The 14,516-nt window shown below is 48.1% G+C and overlaps 1 protein-coding gene across 1 annotated transcript in view; it reads left to right on the top strand.

Moving 5' to 3' along the window:
• Nucleotides 1-12,381: 12,381 nt before the first annotated feature.
• Nucleotides 12,382-14,516, top strand: part of LOC119171445 (glycerophosphocholine choline phosphodiesterase ENPP6) — an 84,759-nt gene continuing 82,624 nt past the window's right edge. Inside the window, exon 1 of the mRNA XM_037422262.2 lies at nt 12,382-12,794. Coding sequence (XP_037278159.2) covers nt 12,428-12,794 — 367 coding nt within the window. The 5' untranslated portion in view covers nt 12,382-12,427. The remainder of the gene's footprint in view (nt 12,795-14,516) is intronic.

Genomic DNA, 14,516 nt, shown 5'->3' with positions numbered 1-14,516 from the left:
GAATAACCATTCCTACTGCGCTGGCACAACAGCTGGCCAAAGCACTGCCAGAACGCGTGCTAGCACGTCCCTGTCCTTACACTCTCTCAACAATCAAGTGATGTATAGAATAACTCAAAACATGTTTCATTATTTAATATCCATGTTTTACCTTCAAAGTCAGCTATTATTTGTTTCCAAGTTATATCTTCCCTTTATGAACTATGTTTAGACATCAGAATGCGGGCCGCTTTTCCTTACCCCGTGCGGAGTTACAAATCTGGGTGAGTGCATGATCGTCCTGCGAAAAATTTTGTTTTTTTTTTCGTCGGGTGGCTTGTTTTAGAAAACCAACATTGTCGGCACTAGGCGGCTGGTCTTTACACTTTCTGTTATTAGGTGCATTCGCCTCTTTTTTTTTTATTCCTGGAGTGGTCTTTCCCTCGTTGGATTAAAGTCAACTATGATGCATAAACTTCAGTTTCAACACTGCCTGTTTTGTACATAAAAGCTGTTCCTTTAGTAACCTCTTATTATGAAACTCCTTCTACCATAGTTATTACGGTTGGATGTAGCTCTCACACAACCTCCGCGCCACCTCAGTGTAACGTTTTCTCTTCCAATGAGTGTAGTTTTGAATATTATGCGTCCTTTTCAGCGCTCTTTATCCCCAGTTTTTCTGTCTATTCTGGTTGAAACCAACAGCCGAATTGGTCCTGTAATGTATTGGTACTACTGCATTGAACTTTTAAAAGACACCCCTTCTCTCTTTTCTTTCAATTCATCTGACTATGATCACGTAGGGCCATAAGCGCAACGATCACGGGAGCTCGTTCTAGTCGAGGTCTTGGCGCTGGCTAGATGCTTTGTACTCGCCTCGTTTAAGCAGAGAGTCAAAATAAATAAAAACATAGCCACAGGGATATCATACGAAGAAAAAATAACCAGGAAACAACCGAGAAATGGGAGTTCGGCGAAGTATACTGCCCAACAAACAAGCCATCCACAAGGCGAAGCCGACACGGAATCGGCGTTCGTCGAGCCTGTTTCTCAGGCAATGATATCGGAGGTATGCGCCGAGAACGGCTCGGGGCACTGTTTATGCTTGCGCTACCAAAGCGCACGCGTACGATTCTGTATACACAAAGAAATGGTGGAACCCTGCCGTTCCTTGTTCGCCTGCGAGTGCTGCGCGATTCACCAAGCAAGCACATCCCCCGCATAACGGCCAGCGGCAGGCGCTTCGGCACGTACGCGTTATGGTGAAGCGTGCATGAAGGCTTTTGTGTGGTCGGGAGACAGGACGCAGCGCCGCCACGTCCGAAGACCCGGTATCTCGTTCGGTGGCTAAGAACACTCGACTCTTCTAGTCAGCCAGCGTTTGTTCGCGGCAAGTTTTCCCGAGGCAATTCTAAGTGTCGAAATGTCGCGGAACGTAGTCATCGACGACCACACGCGCCGTGTGTGTACTCGGCTTATTATTTTGTTTGTGGCGTGGTAAGCGCGGAATTTCTAATGGCACGAATGATCGATACCCCACGTTTCTCCATTTTGTCAGGTTGGTGTCATGGGAACATTATTTTTGTACATCCCACGCCGAGAAACAGCGCGCCTACGCGTAAATACACACGCTGACGCTATGAAATAAATTTATTGATTGATATGTGGGGTTTAACGCCGCAAAACTACCATATGATTATGAGAGACGCCGCTGAGAGACGCCGTGTGTGTGCGCGCGCGCACGAATTGTGTGTGTGTGTGTGTGTTGTGTGTGTGTGTGTGTGTGTGTGTGTGTGTGTGTGTGTGTGCGTGTGTGTGTGTGTGTGTGTGTGTGTGTGTAAGGCGCTACAAATCCGATGGCGTGTTCCACATAGTACATTCTCTTAAGCGCTTGTTGATCATTTAAAGTGTCCACGGGCCATCAGGAGGCACCTATGAGTGCTTAAATGATAGAGATGATCTGTATATACAGAGATTTTCTGCAAATACAGAACATGCTCTGTATTACTTGAAGTTCAATATTTTACACCTAAATATGAGTGTTTGTGAGTGTTTCTGCGGATTATCTCTCACCTATTCATTGCCCACTTTGTGACCACAAGACACCTGGATAACTGAATCGTGAGCTTCATATCAGTCCTAAATATGAACAGGAAAATCATATTACACGTTGAAGGCAGACACTTCGCGTTCATCGTGTTTTTCCCGTCCTTCCACGGTGGTATAATGACTAACATACTCGGCTGCTGACTCGCAGGTCGTGGCATCAAATCCCGGCTGCGGCGGCTGCATTTTCGATGGAGGCGGGAATGCTGCCGGCCCGTATGCTCAGATTTGGGTGCACGTTAAAGACCCTCAAGTGGTCGAAATTTCCGTAGCCCTCCACTGCGGTGTCTCTCATAATCATATGGTGGTTTTGGGACGTTACACCCTGCATATCATCATCATTAAGTTTTTCATCAGCGAGTTGACTGCTTTTGTTTCGGTGTCACACACGTCCCGTTTATTAGGGAGGAGATCGCCGGGCTAATTCCAAGGGCCGAAGTATGGGCCCCCCGAACCGCACCACGAAAGCGTGGACAATTTGGAAGTGGTCCTTTTTGGCGCGCCAGCGGACGCCGGCTGTGGCCCAAAGAACAAGTCAGAGCCGAGAGTTGATAAACCAAACAAATATTATATTCTCAAAAATGGCAGATCGAAAACAATACACAAGAATGCACACTCCACAATAGTTACATACAATACGTCACCAATCAAACAACGTACTACACAGTACAATCAGCCACACTCAAAACAACGGACACAGACAACGATACGCACTACAATGCAGTCGCATGCATTGAACAACCAAGACACTTAAAGACTAAAGAGTTAGAAAACCTATCCAGTCCAAAGTTCTTGGAACAAAAGTCTGGATGATACTCTTCCGAGAATCACTCACTCAAAGTCCAGCGTTGTTGTCGTTCCGCAGCCCTCGAAGTTTCTCTTCCAGGAAACCTCGCTGAAGTTTCTCTTCCAGGAAACCTCGCGCCTTCAAATGGCCACTCTCCAAGCTTCAAACTTCTTTGCCGGAAACACGTCGGCATCCCACACGCAGCTGTTGCCGCGCGTCTTCGCTCGATAGCGGTAAACACACGCTCTTGCCTGTAGCTCGAGCCTTCACCCCTAAGGTGGAAATCCTCTTCATCTCCTGCTTTGTCGCTACGGACAAAACCTTCGCCGACTACACGGCGGGATCCCTTCGCGCTCTGGCGCTAACCTCCGTCTTCTCCAGATCTCTCATCTAGGCTGCTCGGTTAAATACCTTGCGCGCGACATTCCAGAAGGTTCTCGTCATTTCGTCGGCGCGATACGCAGCGAAGGCTGGGAAGAGGGCGAGACGGTTGGAATGCCCTCCGCGGCCGATGACTCAACTCGGTATGACCACGCCCCTTTCGTTCTAGAACTTTCGCGGGCTATCTCGGCCGCCGATGTGGGGTGAGGAGGTTCGTCGGCGAAGCCACGCTTCCAAGGGGAAAGCGCGTGCCCGGGGAGCCTTGGATGTTTGTTTTCTTTTTTTTTCTTTTGACCTCCTGGCGTCTCTTCCGCGCGTTACCGCAAGAATTTGGCGGCGCGCCCATTTTTAGCGCTCGTTCTGTGACACTGCCCCCCACTTTAAGAATATTATCTCATAATATTCAGAACCACACAAACGAGCGCGAACAGTCCCCACACACTCAAAGACTGTAACATAGTCCGTCGCTCATGACACGTCACATTCGGAATAGATCCTCCATACAGCTGTGCATTGTAATTCAATTCCTTGACACATGAAATATAGCCACAGGTACATGACTACAACACTTCATCACACATTCCGAACAATACAAACGTACAAAGTTCTCTCATTGCAACAATTACTATACTCACATCATTACTATACATCACATCACCGAGACAAACATTTTGACTCACTCAACATACAGTTGCGACACAGGACAACAAGAACATTAACACAACATATGGCCCTCAGCCCTGCCAAACACAATCCGATTCTACCTCAGCACCTATCCTGTGTATTTCGAGCGGCGCTTGCGCCCTTTCTTGCGGTGCTCGCTCGATCTCTTCTTGTTTTCCCTTGTTCTTTTTCGGCGAGCCTTTTCCAACGACGATATCTGAGGCGGCGTCTCAGCCATCGTTGTCACTTCCGACACCGTTAACGGGTCATAACATTCGACGGGTTCTGTCTGTTTCTTTTCCAGCTTGATCATGCCTCTACATTTTACCCGGCTGGCCAACTCCGTCTCCTTTACACTGTCGGTCGGTTGAGGTCGTGCCGACGTAAGTCCAGTTGCTCGGCCCGTGAACTCATTCAACACGATCATCTTCTCATTTATGGTCTCTTGTACCGCGGCTTCACCTTGGGCTCTTGTGAGATCCGTCACGGGCGGCTCCTCCCTTGTATCTCGCGGTCGCTGGGTTGGCGAGGACTCTATCTTAGGGTCTTCTCCCAAACATTCCGGATCATTCGGTCCTCGCGCCCCGTCAATGTTTCCGATGACAAGGTCGTAAAGGGGGGTCGTCATACATAGAGCGGTAACCTTCCCGCTGAAGTACGGGGTTTCCACCTCAATCTCTGCTTCGGGAAGCATCCGAACTGTACGGTCAATTAGGCAAACCGGTTTCATTTTGCCTGTTAACTCACTTTCCCGTACCACATTTCTCCGCACGATAACAGTGGAACTGCCGGTATCTCTTAACACCGTAACCTTTTGGCCCGCAACTTTTCAGGCAGCGCTGGCATTCCCTTCGTGACACCGGTTGGCTGTTTTGAAATTACAGCACCCACAATAGGAATTTTCTCCCCATTCTTCAACTCTACGAATCCATCGGTGACGGCATTATTATCAGATTTCGGTGCCGCTTGCACACAAGATACCTGGTGAGTTTGGCTCACTCCGTTCCGACAAGCGTCTGCTTTGTGCCCAGTCTGACCACACTTAAAACATTTTACTGCCGTAGGGCTCGTAAAGATCGTTCGACAGTTTTTCGCGCGATGACCCACTCGGTTGCACAGAAAACATCGCGGAATGCTCTCTCGTGCACGCTTCTTTTCTTCGGGAGCCAATTTCTTCGAATCATCGGGACAATCCTTCTTGACCTTAGCCAAATTAGTTCCACCTTGCGCTTCCAAGAATTGATCAGCCAATTCAAGCATGTCTTCAAGTGACTTAGCTCTCCTCTCTTTCAAGTACAGCGACAGGCTTGGGTGGCAACTAGTAAGAAATTGTTCTCTAATTAGGAGTTCTCTAAGCTCATCGTACTCCTGCGCTGTCCCTGAAAGTTCAATCCATCTGTCGAAATAGTGGCAAAGTCGGGCAGCATACTGCGTAGCCGTCTCACCATCAGCTGGTTTTCCTGTCCGAAATCTGTCCCGGGATCCTTCCACAGTAAATCTAAATCGCTTCAGCAAAGCAGCTTTCACCTTTGCATAGTTGGCTGCATCGGTCGGCGTCAGCCTACCGTACACACTGAGCGCTTCACCACTGAAGCAAGTACTCAAAGCAGTTGCCCATTGATGTTCCGGCCAATTCTGGCTTTTCGCAATCGTCTCAAATCGGTGAAGGTACGCGTCAAGGTCGTCCTTCCTTTCATCAAACGCTACGAGCAGCTTGCTTGGGTTCAAGTAGAAGCCGTGGTCCTCCCGTTCGCTGCTTTCAACTCTACCTTGGACGGGAGTTTCACTTCGCTGTTGCAAACGGAGCCGCTCGAGTTCCATCTCGTGCTGTTGCTGCCATTCCCTTTCCTCTCTTTCTTCTTTCGCCCTCTCAGCTGCCAGCTTTTCTCTCTCCAGCTCCAACTTCAATTGCAGCTCTCTTTCTTCTCTCGCCCTTTCAGCTGCCAACTTTTCTCTCTCCAGCTCCAACTTCAATTGCTGCTCTCTTTCTTCTTTCAGCTGTCGCTCCTTTGCTTCTCTTTCTTCTCTCAGCTGTCGCTCCTTTGCTTCTCTTTCTTTCCTCGCCCTTTCAGCTGCCAACCTCTCTCGCTCCAACTCAGCTGCTGTTTCTTCCTTGGCCCTCTCAGCTGCCAACCTCTCTCGCTCCAACTCAGCTGCTTTTTCTTCTTTGGCTCTCTCAGCTGCCAACCTCTCTCTCTCCACCGCCTCTTTCTCCTTCTGGCTTCTCTTTCTTCTCTCAGCTGTCGCTCCTTTGCTTCTCTTTCTTTCCTCGCCCTTTCAGCTGCCAACCTCTCTCGCTCCAACTCAGCTGCTGTTTCTTCCTTGGCCCTCTCAGCTGCCAACCTCTCTCGCTCCAACTCAGCTGCTTTTTCTTCTTTGGCTCTCTCAGCTGCCAACCTCTCTCTCTCCACCGCCTCTTTCTCCTTCTGGCTTACCCACTTCCGTAGTTCGGCGCCAGAAAGACCCATCTTCTCACCAAGAGCGACTAACTTTTCGAGATCCATGGTGTCTCGCAACTCGCAAATAAAACCTTGCCGCGTGCAAAAAGTATCTGCCTAAATCAGTCTATCGGAACACTACCCTGCACTCGTTAACGAGAACACTGAACAACACACAAAATCGTTCCGATAGCACTATCAACAACTCGAGACTCTTTCTCACTACTTTGGACATACTGTGCACCAAAAGGTCCTGTCGCGGACGCCAGATTAATTGTCACACACGTCCCGTTTATTAGGGAGGTGATCGCCGGGCTAATTCCAAGGGCCGAAGTATGGGCCCCCCGAACCGCACCACGAAAGCGTGGACAATTTGGAAGTGGTCCTTTTTGGCGCGCCAGCGGACGCCGGCTGTGGCCCAAAGAACAAGTCAGAGCCTAGAGTTGATAAACCAAACAAATATTATATTCTCAAAAATGGCAGATCGAAAACAATACACAAGAATGCACACTCCACAACAGTTACATACAATACGTCACCAATCAAACAACGTACTGCACAGTACAATCAGCCACACTCAAAACAACGGACACAGACAACGATACGCGCTACAATGCAGTCACATGCATTGAACAACCAAGACACTTAAAGACTAAAGAGATAGAAAACCTATCCAGTCCAAAGTTCTTGGAACAAAAGTCTGGATGATACTCTTCCGAGAATCACTCACTCAAAGTCCAGCGTTGTTGTCGTTCCGCAGCCCTCGAAGTTTCTCTTCCAGGAAACCTCGCTGAAGTTTCTCTTCCAGGAAACCTCGCGTCTTCAAATGGTCACTCTCCAAGCTTCAAACTTCTTCGCCGGAAACACGTCGGCTTCCCACACGCAGCTGTTGCCGCGCGTCTTCGCTCGATAGCGGTAAACACACGCTCTTGCCTGTAGCTCGAGCCTTCACCCCTCAGGTGGAAATCCTCTTCATCTCCTGCTTTGTCGCTACGGACAAAACCTTCGCCGACTACACGGCGGGATCCCTTCGCGCTCTGGCGCTAACCTCCGTCTTCTCCTGATCTCTCATCTCGGCTGCTCGGTTAAATACCTTGCGCGCGACATTCCAGAAGGTTCTCGTCATTTCGTCGGCGCGATACGCAGCGAAGGCTGGGAAGAGGGCGAGACGGTTGGAATGCCCTCCGCGGCCGATGACTCAACTCGGTATGACCACGCCCCTTTCGTTCTAGAACCTTCGCGGGCTATCTCGGCCGCCGATGTGGGGTGAGGAGGTTCGTCGGCGAAGCCACGCTTCCAAGGGGAGAGCGCGCGCCCGGGGAGCCTTGGATGTTTGTTTTCTTTTTTTTCTTTTGACCTCCTGGCGTCTCTTCCGCGCGTGACCGCAAGAATTTGGCGGCGCGCCCATTTTTAGCGCTCGTTCTGTGACATTCGGCGAGGTTTTTTTTATCCGTCCTAGGCCCGGCTTTGTGTATTTAATAGCTCGTGCCATGCACGACAGTGCTGTCCACGTCTGGGTCGCAAATCTGTGACTAGTCCACAATGTTACAGCCTTTATTTTTTGAATGTGTGGCTTTCTCCGAAAATAAGTTAATATACTGAGGCGCTATTTTCTGTCTAAGCTTCCGTGACTGTTGCACGTTCTGTTTACTTCACAGCGGTAACTCCTTCAGAATGAATGCTTCTTCTAACACATGAAAATGATATTGTTAACTGTTTTAAAAAAACAAGTGTGTGCATACCTGCGAGGCCAAGCTGGGCAATGTTATCGAAGAAAAAATATTTCAGCAAAAGCTTTGAGCCAGTTCATTGCACGCGAAACGTCCTAGCCAATACAGTGATCCTCTCAATTGAATTTAGAAAAAAAATGCTAACTAAAAGGAACTAATCAGCTCTTCTTATATATCAAGTTTTTTAAATACATCTGTATTGTCGTTGCTGCTTTAAAAAACACTAATTTTGACGCTCCTCATTAGCAGCTGTTTTCAAAGTTGTTCATACAGCAGCTTTGTCATAGTAGATTCTAGTTGTCGTCATAGTGGAACGGGAAAAACCACTAACTCCTTTAAAAAATTATGTAATGACTTAAACTTCTCTTATACGAAGAAATGTTTATTTGCTTTTGATTGAGGTATATAACTGACTTTTAACTGAAGCATAGTAGCGTAGATTGTGTGTGTGTCCACCGAAAGGTAGCTGTTTTCGAATACATAATATTTTCTGTTAACATCTACAAAGTTCAGTGGCATTAAAATATTTTAGCTAAAAGTATACCAAACATAACGTAAGCTAACGTTGTCCTTAAAAAATACCATGAGAGTTTTTACTCCAGGGTTATGTTGTAACGCGTAGTATCTGAGTGGGGTATGTCATGATAAAAATGTTTTAAACTGGCTAGGGCTGAGCAGCTCAGCCGAACAAAGAGCGCTGTTGATCGCAAGAGATGGGATAATGCGAGCACCATTCAGCGCGGTCACAAAACTTCACTATTTGCGAAGAACAAATTAACTGCTAGAGTTATAAACAGGCTGACATCATGCCTGCTATGCTTAGCTGCGACGCAAAAAGAAACGTTGCATCAGCTTTTTGGCGGAAACAACCCTCATGGTCGACCACAGATCTTCGCTTCTCATACTCGACCGTACACCTCGCTTGCTCATTACAATAAAAAGGAACATAGGACGAAGACAGTCATCTGCGGGCCTGGCCGTTAGCGAAAGGTTGTCGGGCAGCATGAAGTGCGTGTGTCTGAGACTCCTGCGTTAGATTATCGATATTGTTGTCGTGTACATTTTTATCACTGCGGTGGTGGCGATAACACGTTTGTCGTTTTTGTGACTGTGATAATGGGCAGCTTCAACAATGATCAAACAATTTGAGCGTTTACAGCAAGCATTTCGCTCACATTCTGTTTGCAGGTGAAGCCACATTTTAGGTTACCACCAGCGATGTAAGCAAGGCGTTCACCCACATCCATGACTGCTACTGTAAACGAAGCGCTCCCTACGACGTGAATCAGTAATTACTAACAAGGCATATCTGGCGTTCTTCCAAGCACCGTGGTAACAGCAACAAAATTGGGAGGACTCTCGCGGTTCCAGTCAAGAGTAGAAAGGGGTAACATAATCTTGCCGCCTTCTTATCGCTTTCTCAACCGCATGCCTCGCATCTGTTCTCAGTTGGCGTCTCAGCCATGCCACAAGGAAAAGAACGTCTGTGCTCTTGTAAAGTGTCGCTTTCAAACTATCCTGTCGTCTACTGCCAGTATAGTTGCGACGTGGCCACTACATGCCACTACGAGTATGCGACGTACACACTACACGTCCGAAAGGAAACACGCCCAGATGCACAGCTGCACACGTTGTTGTTGATACGGTGAATAATGATAATCAATTATACGTTTCTGATCTTTTGATAGTGAGCATTCATACCAACCATTAGTGGTGTTGAGAGGAGGACGAGCCGCCATGCCCCTGGCGAAGCCCACCCGATCGACCTCTTCTTTTTCGCAAATGCACTGCTCTAATCCCCGATGATGATCATGTCACTCCTCGTCCTCTACACAATTTGCAAGAAGTGGAGCAATTCACTCGTCTTTAACGCCTAATGTAATTCTATGTTTCTGCCACGCGATATCACAAGATGCTCCTCGCATACATTTAATTCATATAATGTTTTTTTTTCGAAAAAATTTCGAGCACAGGCATGGCTCTGTGGTGAAGCACCCACCAGATTTTCACTTAGAAGGAGTATATACTAGGTTCGATTCGCACTTAAACCGAACGCTTTTATATTATTTATTTGCATTTATCTTGAATTCTGGGTCACGCACAACGCTGACATTTTATTTGACAACCAAAAGAGCACATTAACACATTCCCTTTTCCCTCAGTGCAGTGTGGCAAACCGGATGCCCCAATTTTCGGTTAACCTCCCTGCCTTTTCCTAATTTTATTCCCCCTCTCTTTCTCTTGATGCTAGCCCGTTAGGAGAAGCAGTAACAACAAGACACAAGTTAATGTGGAACTCTTACATTTATTTATCGAAACTTTAACTCATTGAGTTTGTGTACACATCCTCGCACGAGACAGTGCAGCGGGAGAAACAGCCAACGGGATTTTGAGAGTACGTCAAACACGATCTCTTATACACCGACGTGTGTAATCAAGAGACACGCGTAGCCACGGTCAGAGACGCTTTTCCAACTCTTCAATGGCTTCCTCGGAAGCGCAGGATGTGCTATTTTCATTGCTTAAAGTAGGCTTCTATATATACGGCTTAATGTTCTGCACAGCCGTCCAAATTTTAAGTCTAGCAGTCTCACCCTAGAGCGCTTTTCCAGCTTATATATTGCATTACTTAACATGTCAAGCCCCGGCCAGAATTCGGGACACGGCTTATTGTTTTCTTTTTAACGTTCATCTTCTATCGGCACAACAACGTTGTCAAAAGAAGCAGCGTGAACGCTTGATAGAGACTAAGAGATGTCAGCGGCCTAGAAGGCGGCAAAGGGGACACGCCACCATACGCAGTTCCACAGAGCCATCGGCCACCACCACGCGAAAAATACTCCATGAAAAAGACCTTACGTAATAAGCAAAAAAGGGTATACGTTCGTTCGGGACATAAATTGAAAGCAATGCCTAGCATTCGAATGCGAGAATGGGGTGCGGCGGAAGGGTCGCAATTGAAAGAATTCTTCGGAAAAGAATGAACTACGCAAAAGAAACAGAAGGGGGGGGAGGGGGGCGGAGATAAATCAGCGACATCGTGGTCGCGTATAAATAGGACACGCGAGGAACCAGGGAACACAAAGGAAATCAAGGCATGAGAGCAAGCGGACTGGATGCCAAACAACTGGAATAAAAGTAGATTCAAACAAAGTCGCTTGTATTCTTCCATGAACATTCCGCGGCGTTCTCAATGTCTCCCTCTCCTCTCAACCATCACCGCTCTTCTCCCTCCCTCGCCGGCCATCTAACAGAGCTCATTCTTAGATGCATTCGCCGGAATCGAGTCTGAGGTCCGAGCCAGAAGAAACCCTTGCTGCTGTGCAACCTCCAGCAGTCTCTCGTTCTGAAGCGCACAGCTTCTACAAAAACGGCGATCCCAGAGCGTTTGTGTCCCGTGTCTGCCGTCTTGCGCTTGTTTTCGTCCCGGCCGCGGAAAGAACCACCGGGAAAGGAGGAATGCTCCCGCATATCCCTCTTCCTCTCCTGCGGGTCACCCTTTTCCTGATTCCCTACCCGACACGCCCTTCTCTCGGGTTGAGAGCCGCAGAGGGCACGACATCACAGACTGACGAGAGGGACAGAGCGAAACAAAGGAGGGATGTACGGGAAGTGTTTTGCGGGTAGGAGAAGAAAAAAGCTGAAACTTGTCTATCGAGGCCTCTCGACTACGAGGATAATGAAGAAAAAGACGAATAAAGAAAGGTCGTGACTGAGACGAAAGGGTTTGGTAGGACCACTTAGTAGGGCAGAGATTGTGGCCGAGCCTTGTTTGCAGAAGGCCAGAAAAACAGGAAGCGGTACGCTTGCGACATGGGAGGCAGACTGTTTTTTTTGCCTGGAGGCCCGCTTCGGGACGGATTCCCAATCGGCGCTCGTGCGAACGAGAAGTGAAAGAAACGAGGGAAGACTGAGCACCCGGGAAAGGGATTCGAAAGAGGAGCACCGGGAGCAAAGATGACGCTGACAGGAGAGGGCAGTAGGGGAGGGGATGCTCTCCGTATCAAAAAAGAAAGAAAGGGGAGCAGATGGGATGTGAGAAAGAGAGAAATTAAAGGGGCTTCGACGCGAGGAGGAGCCGATGCGTAGTTTCGGAACTGGCGCGGGACGCTTCTCTGGAAGCGGCCTGCGCGCTGACAACGCCGGCGGCGGCAAGCAACGACGCCGGGACGGGACGGGGGTCTCCAGAATCCGCGAGGGAAGCTCGTATCTTCGAAGCCGCTGTGAGAGAGAGTCTGGAGGAGCGAAAGAACCGGAGGAGCAGGCACCCAGCGAGCGCGCGCGCCGGCGGCAGGCGCACTATTCCGCAGCCGGACAAACGACGATTCGCTGCTCGCACCAGCATGGCGAGGCGTCCCGCGTCGCGGCTATCGATCGTGCTGAACCCGCTGCTCGCAACTCGGCGTCCCGCGGGCCAAGCGATGTCCCCCACTCTGTGCTGGTGCTGGGTCCTGTGGTGCCTGGCGACGGCCGGTGTCGTCGACGCCGGCAGCGGTCGCCTGAACCCGCGAAGTCCTTCGTCCTCATCGAACGAGGAGCAGCCGAGGCCAAAGCTACTGGTCATTCTGGTGCAGGGCGTCAGAGCCGACTACATCGACCACGCCGTGCATCAGGGATTCGCGAGGCTGGCCCAGGCCGGCATCCGTGCCGAGTACGTGCTGCCGGTGTTCCCGTCCAGCCCGTACCCCAACGCGTACAGCATCGCCACAGGTACGTTTACATCGGCTTATGACGAGGTTCTTATAGTTTGGATGCCTGGCTTGGGTGCCTCTACATACACTCCTCCGTACTGAAACTTCGTCATTTTGTCTCTCCGACAACTTTTGTCAGCTACCTCTTCTTAAACTGACTCCTCCAGCTTTTTAAGTGAAGAAAGCTTAGGTCATCAGTGTCATTGGTGTAATGAGAATGCCCAAAGGCCATTAAAATGCATAGTCTTTATAAGAGAAACATGTCATCACCTCTGGAAAGAGTTATTAGCAGTTATAAGTAGCAGTGCGTCCACGTTCATTCAGTGAGACTCACCGTATGAGTTGCCATTCCAATCTAGAGCTAAAAAATTCCCCTGCTGTCCTGTGCAAGTCGAACAAAAGGATCTTCAGCGTAGGCTTACTGCTCGTCGTAGAAAGAATTCGCTACCGAAGTGAAAGAAAGATCACGTTAGGATTTTCTTTACCACGCGACTCATTAGTCCGCGGCTGCAACACGAAACTTATTGTATTCAGCGTCGAGAGCATAAGTGGTAGTTCCCTCTGTTGTTCTGAGACGCCCGTAAGCTGCCTCTCCGAGGGTTTTCCCGATTAGCGTCACGGGTAAAGAGTTACAAGCACGCTGTCAGTCAAAATAGTCGGCTTGAGACGGTTTACTGAAGAACAGCGAAGAACGGGTCAGAACTGCTAAAGACCTTGTCATAGGTTAATGAAATCTAAGCGCATTTTATCAGTCACGCCAGTAAAACTAACAAGCATTGAATGAATTAGCAAAAACAAAGCAATCGGTGTGTAGATGATGTGAAGCGGCTAGGGCTAATGACGGTGATTCATTGGCAGCATCATACACATGAGAAAGAAAGACAGCTATAATACTTGAGGTGATGACAGGGTATATACCGTGACTAAGGTTCACAGCTCCTTGCAATGACTAGCTGAGCCCAACAGCAAAGTCAATGAGGCATTCACGAACCACAATAAGAAAATATTGTTCTCTTTCAATGGGCGTGTCCGCAATTCTTATTTATTTTCTTTTGAAGTCCCACCTTGTCTCAATGTTAAAGTTCAGGACACTGGTTGCACAGCGGGCGGCTGAACGCGTTCGAAGTGTCATTGATGTAGTAATGCAGATAGATAGATAGATAGATAGATAGATAGATAGATAGATAGATAGATAGATAGATAGATAGATAGATAGATAGATAGATAGATAGATAGATAGATAGATAAATAGATAGATAGATAGATAGATAGATAGATAGATAGATAGATAGATAGATAGATAGATAGATAGATAGATAGATAGATAGATAGATAGATAGATAGATAGATAGATAGATAGATAGATAGATAGATAGATAGATACGCCCCAAGTGTCCGCAGTTAGCTGAGATATGTTTCGCACTTAAAATATTAAAAAAATTCTGTGGTAACATCTACGAAACTCCCTTTCTTAAACACGTTTATTAAGCATAGGGCAGCCGCTGTAGCTAATAATATCCCGCATCGTGATTGGCTGAAACGTGCTCTTCCAATTTTTTTTTCTATGATGATATGCTTTTGTGACTGCGGTCCCTGATGAATCTAACCCAGCTATTTTTATTTTTTTTCTAATATCACACGGAAGCACATTCCTGGCGGAAGGAATGAATGGCATTGAAAGCGGAAGCCAGATCCTAGCTGTGACGTTCATCAAGATAGACACGCACGTGACGTGCCATGA

This window comes from Rhipicephalus microplus, unplaced genomic scaffold, assembly GCF_043290135.1.
Source record: "Rhipicephalus microplus isolate Deutch F79 unplaced genomic scaffold, USDA_Rmic scaffold_32, whole genome shotgun sequence".
NCBI classification, from domain to species: Eukaryota; Metazoa; Arthropoda; class Arachnida; order Ixodida; family Ixodidae; genus Rhipicephalus; species Rhipicephalus microplus.
This window is presented reverse-complemented; position numbering and strand designations above follow the sequence as displayed.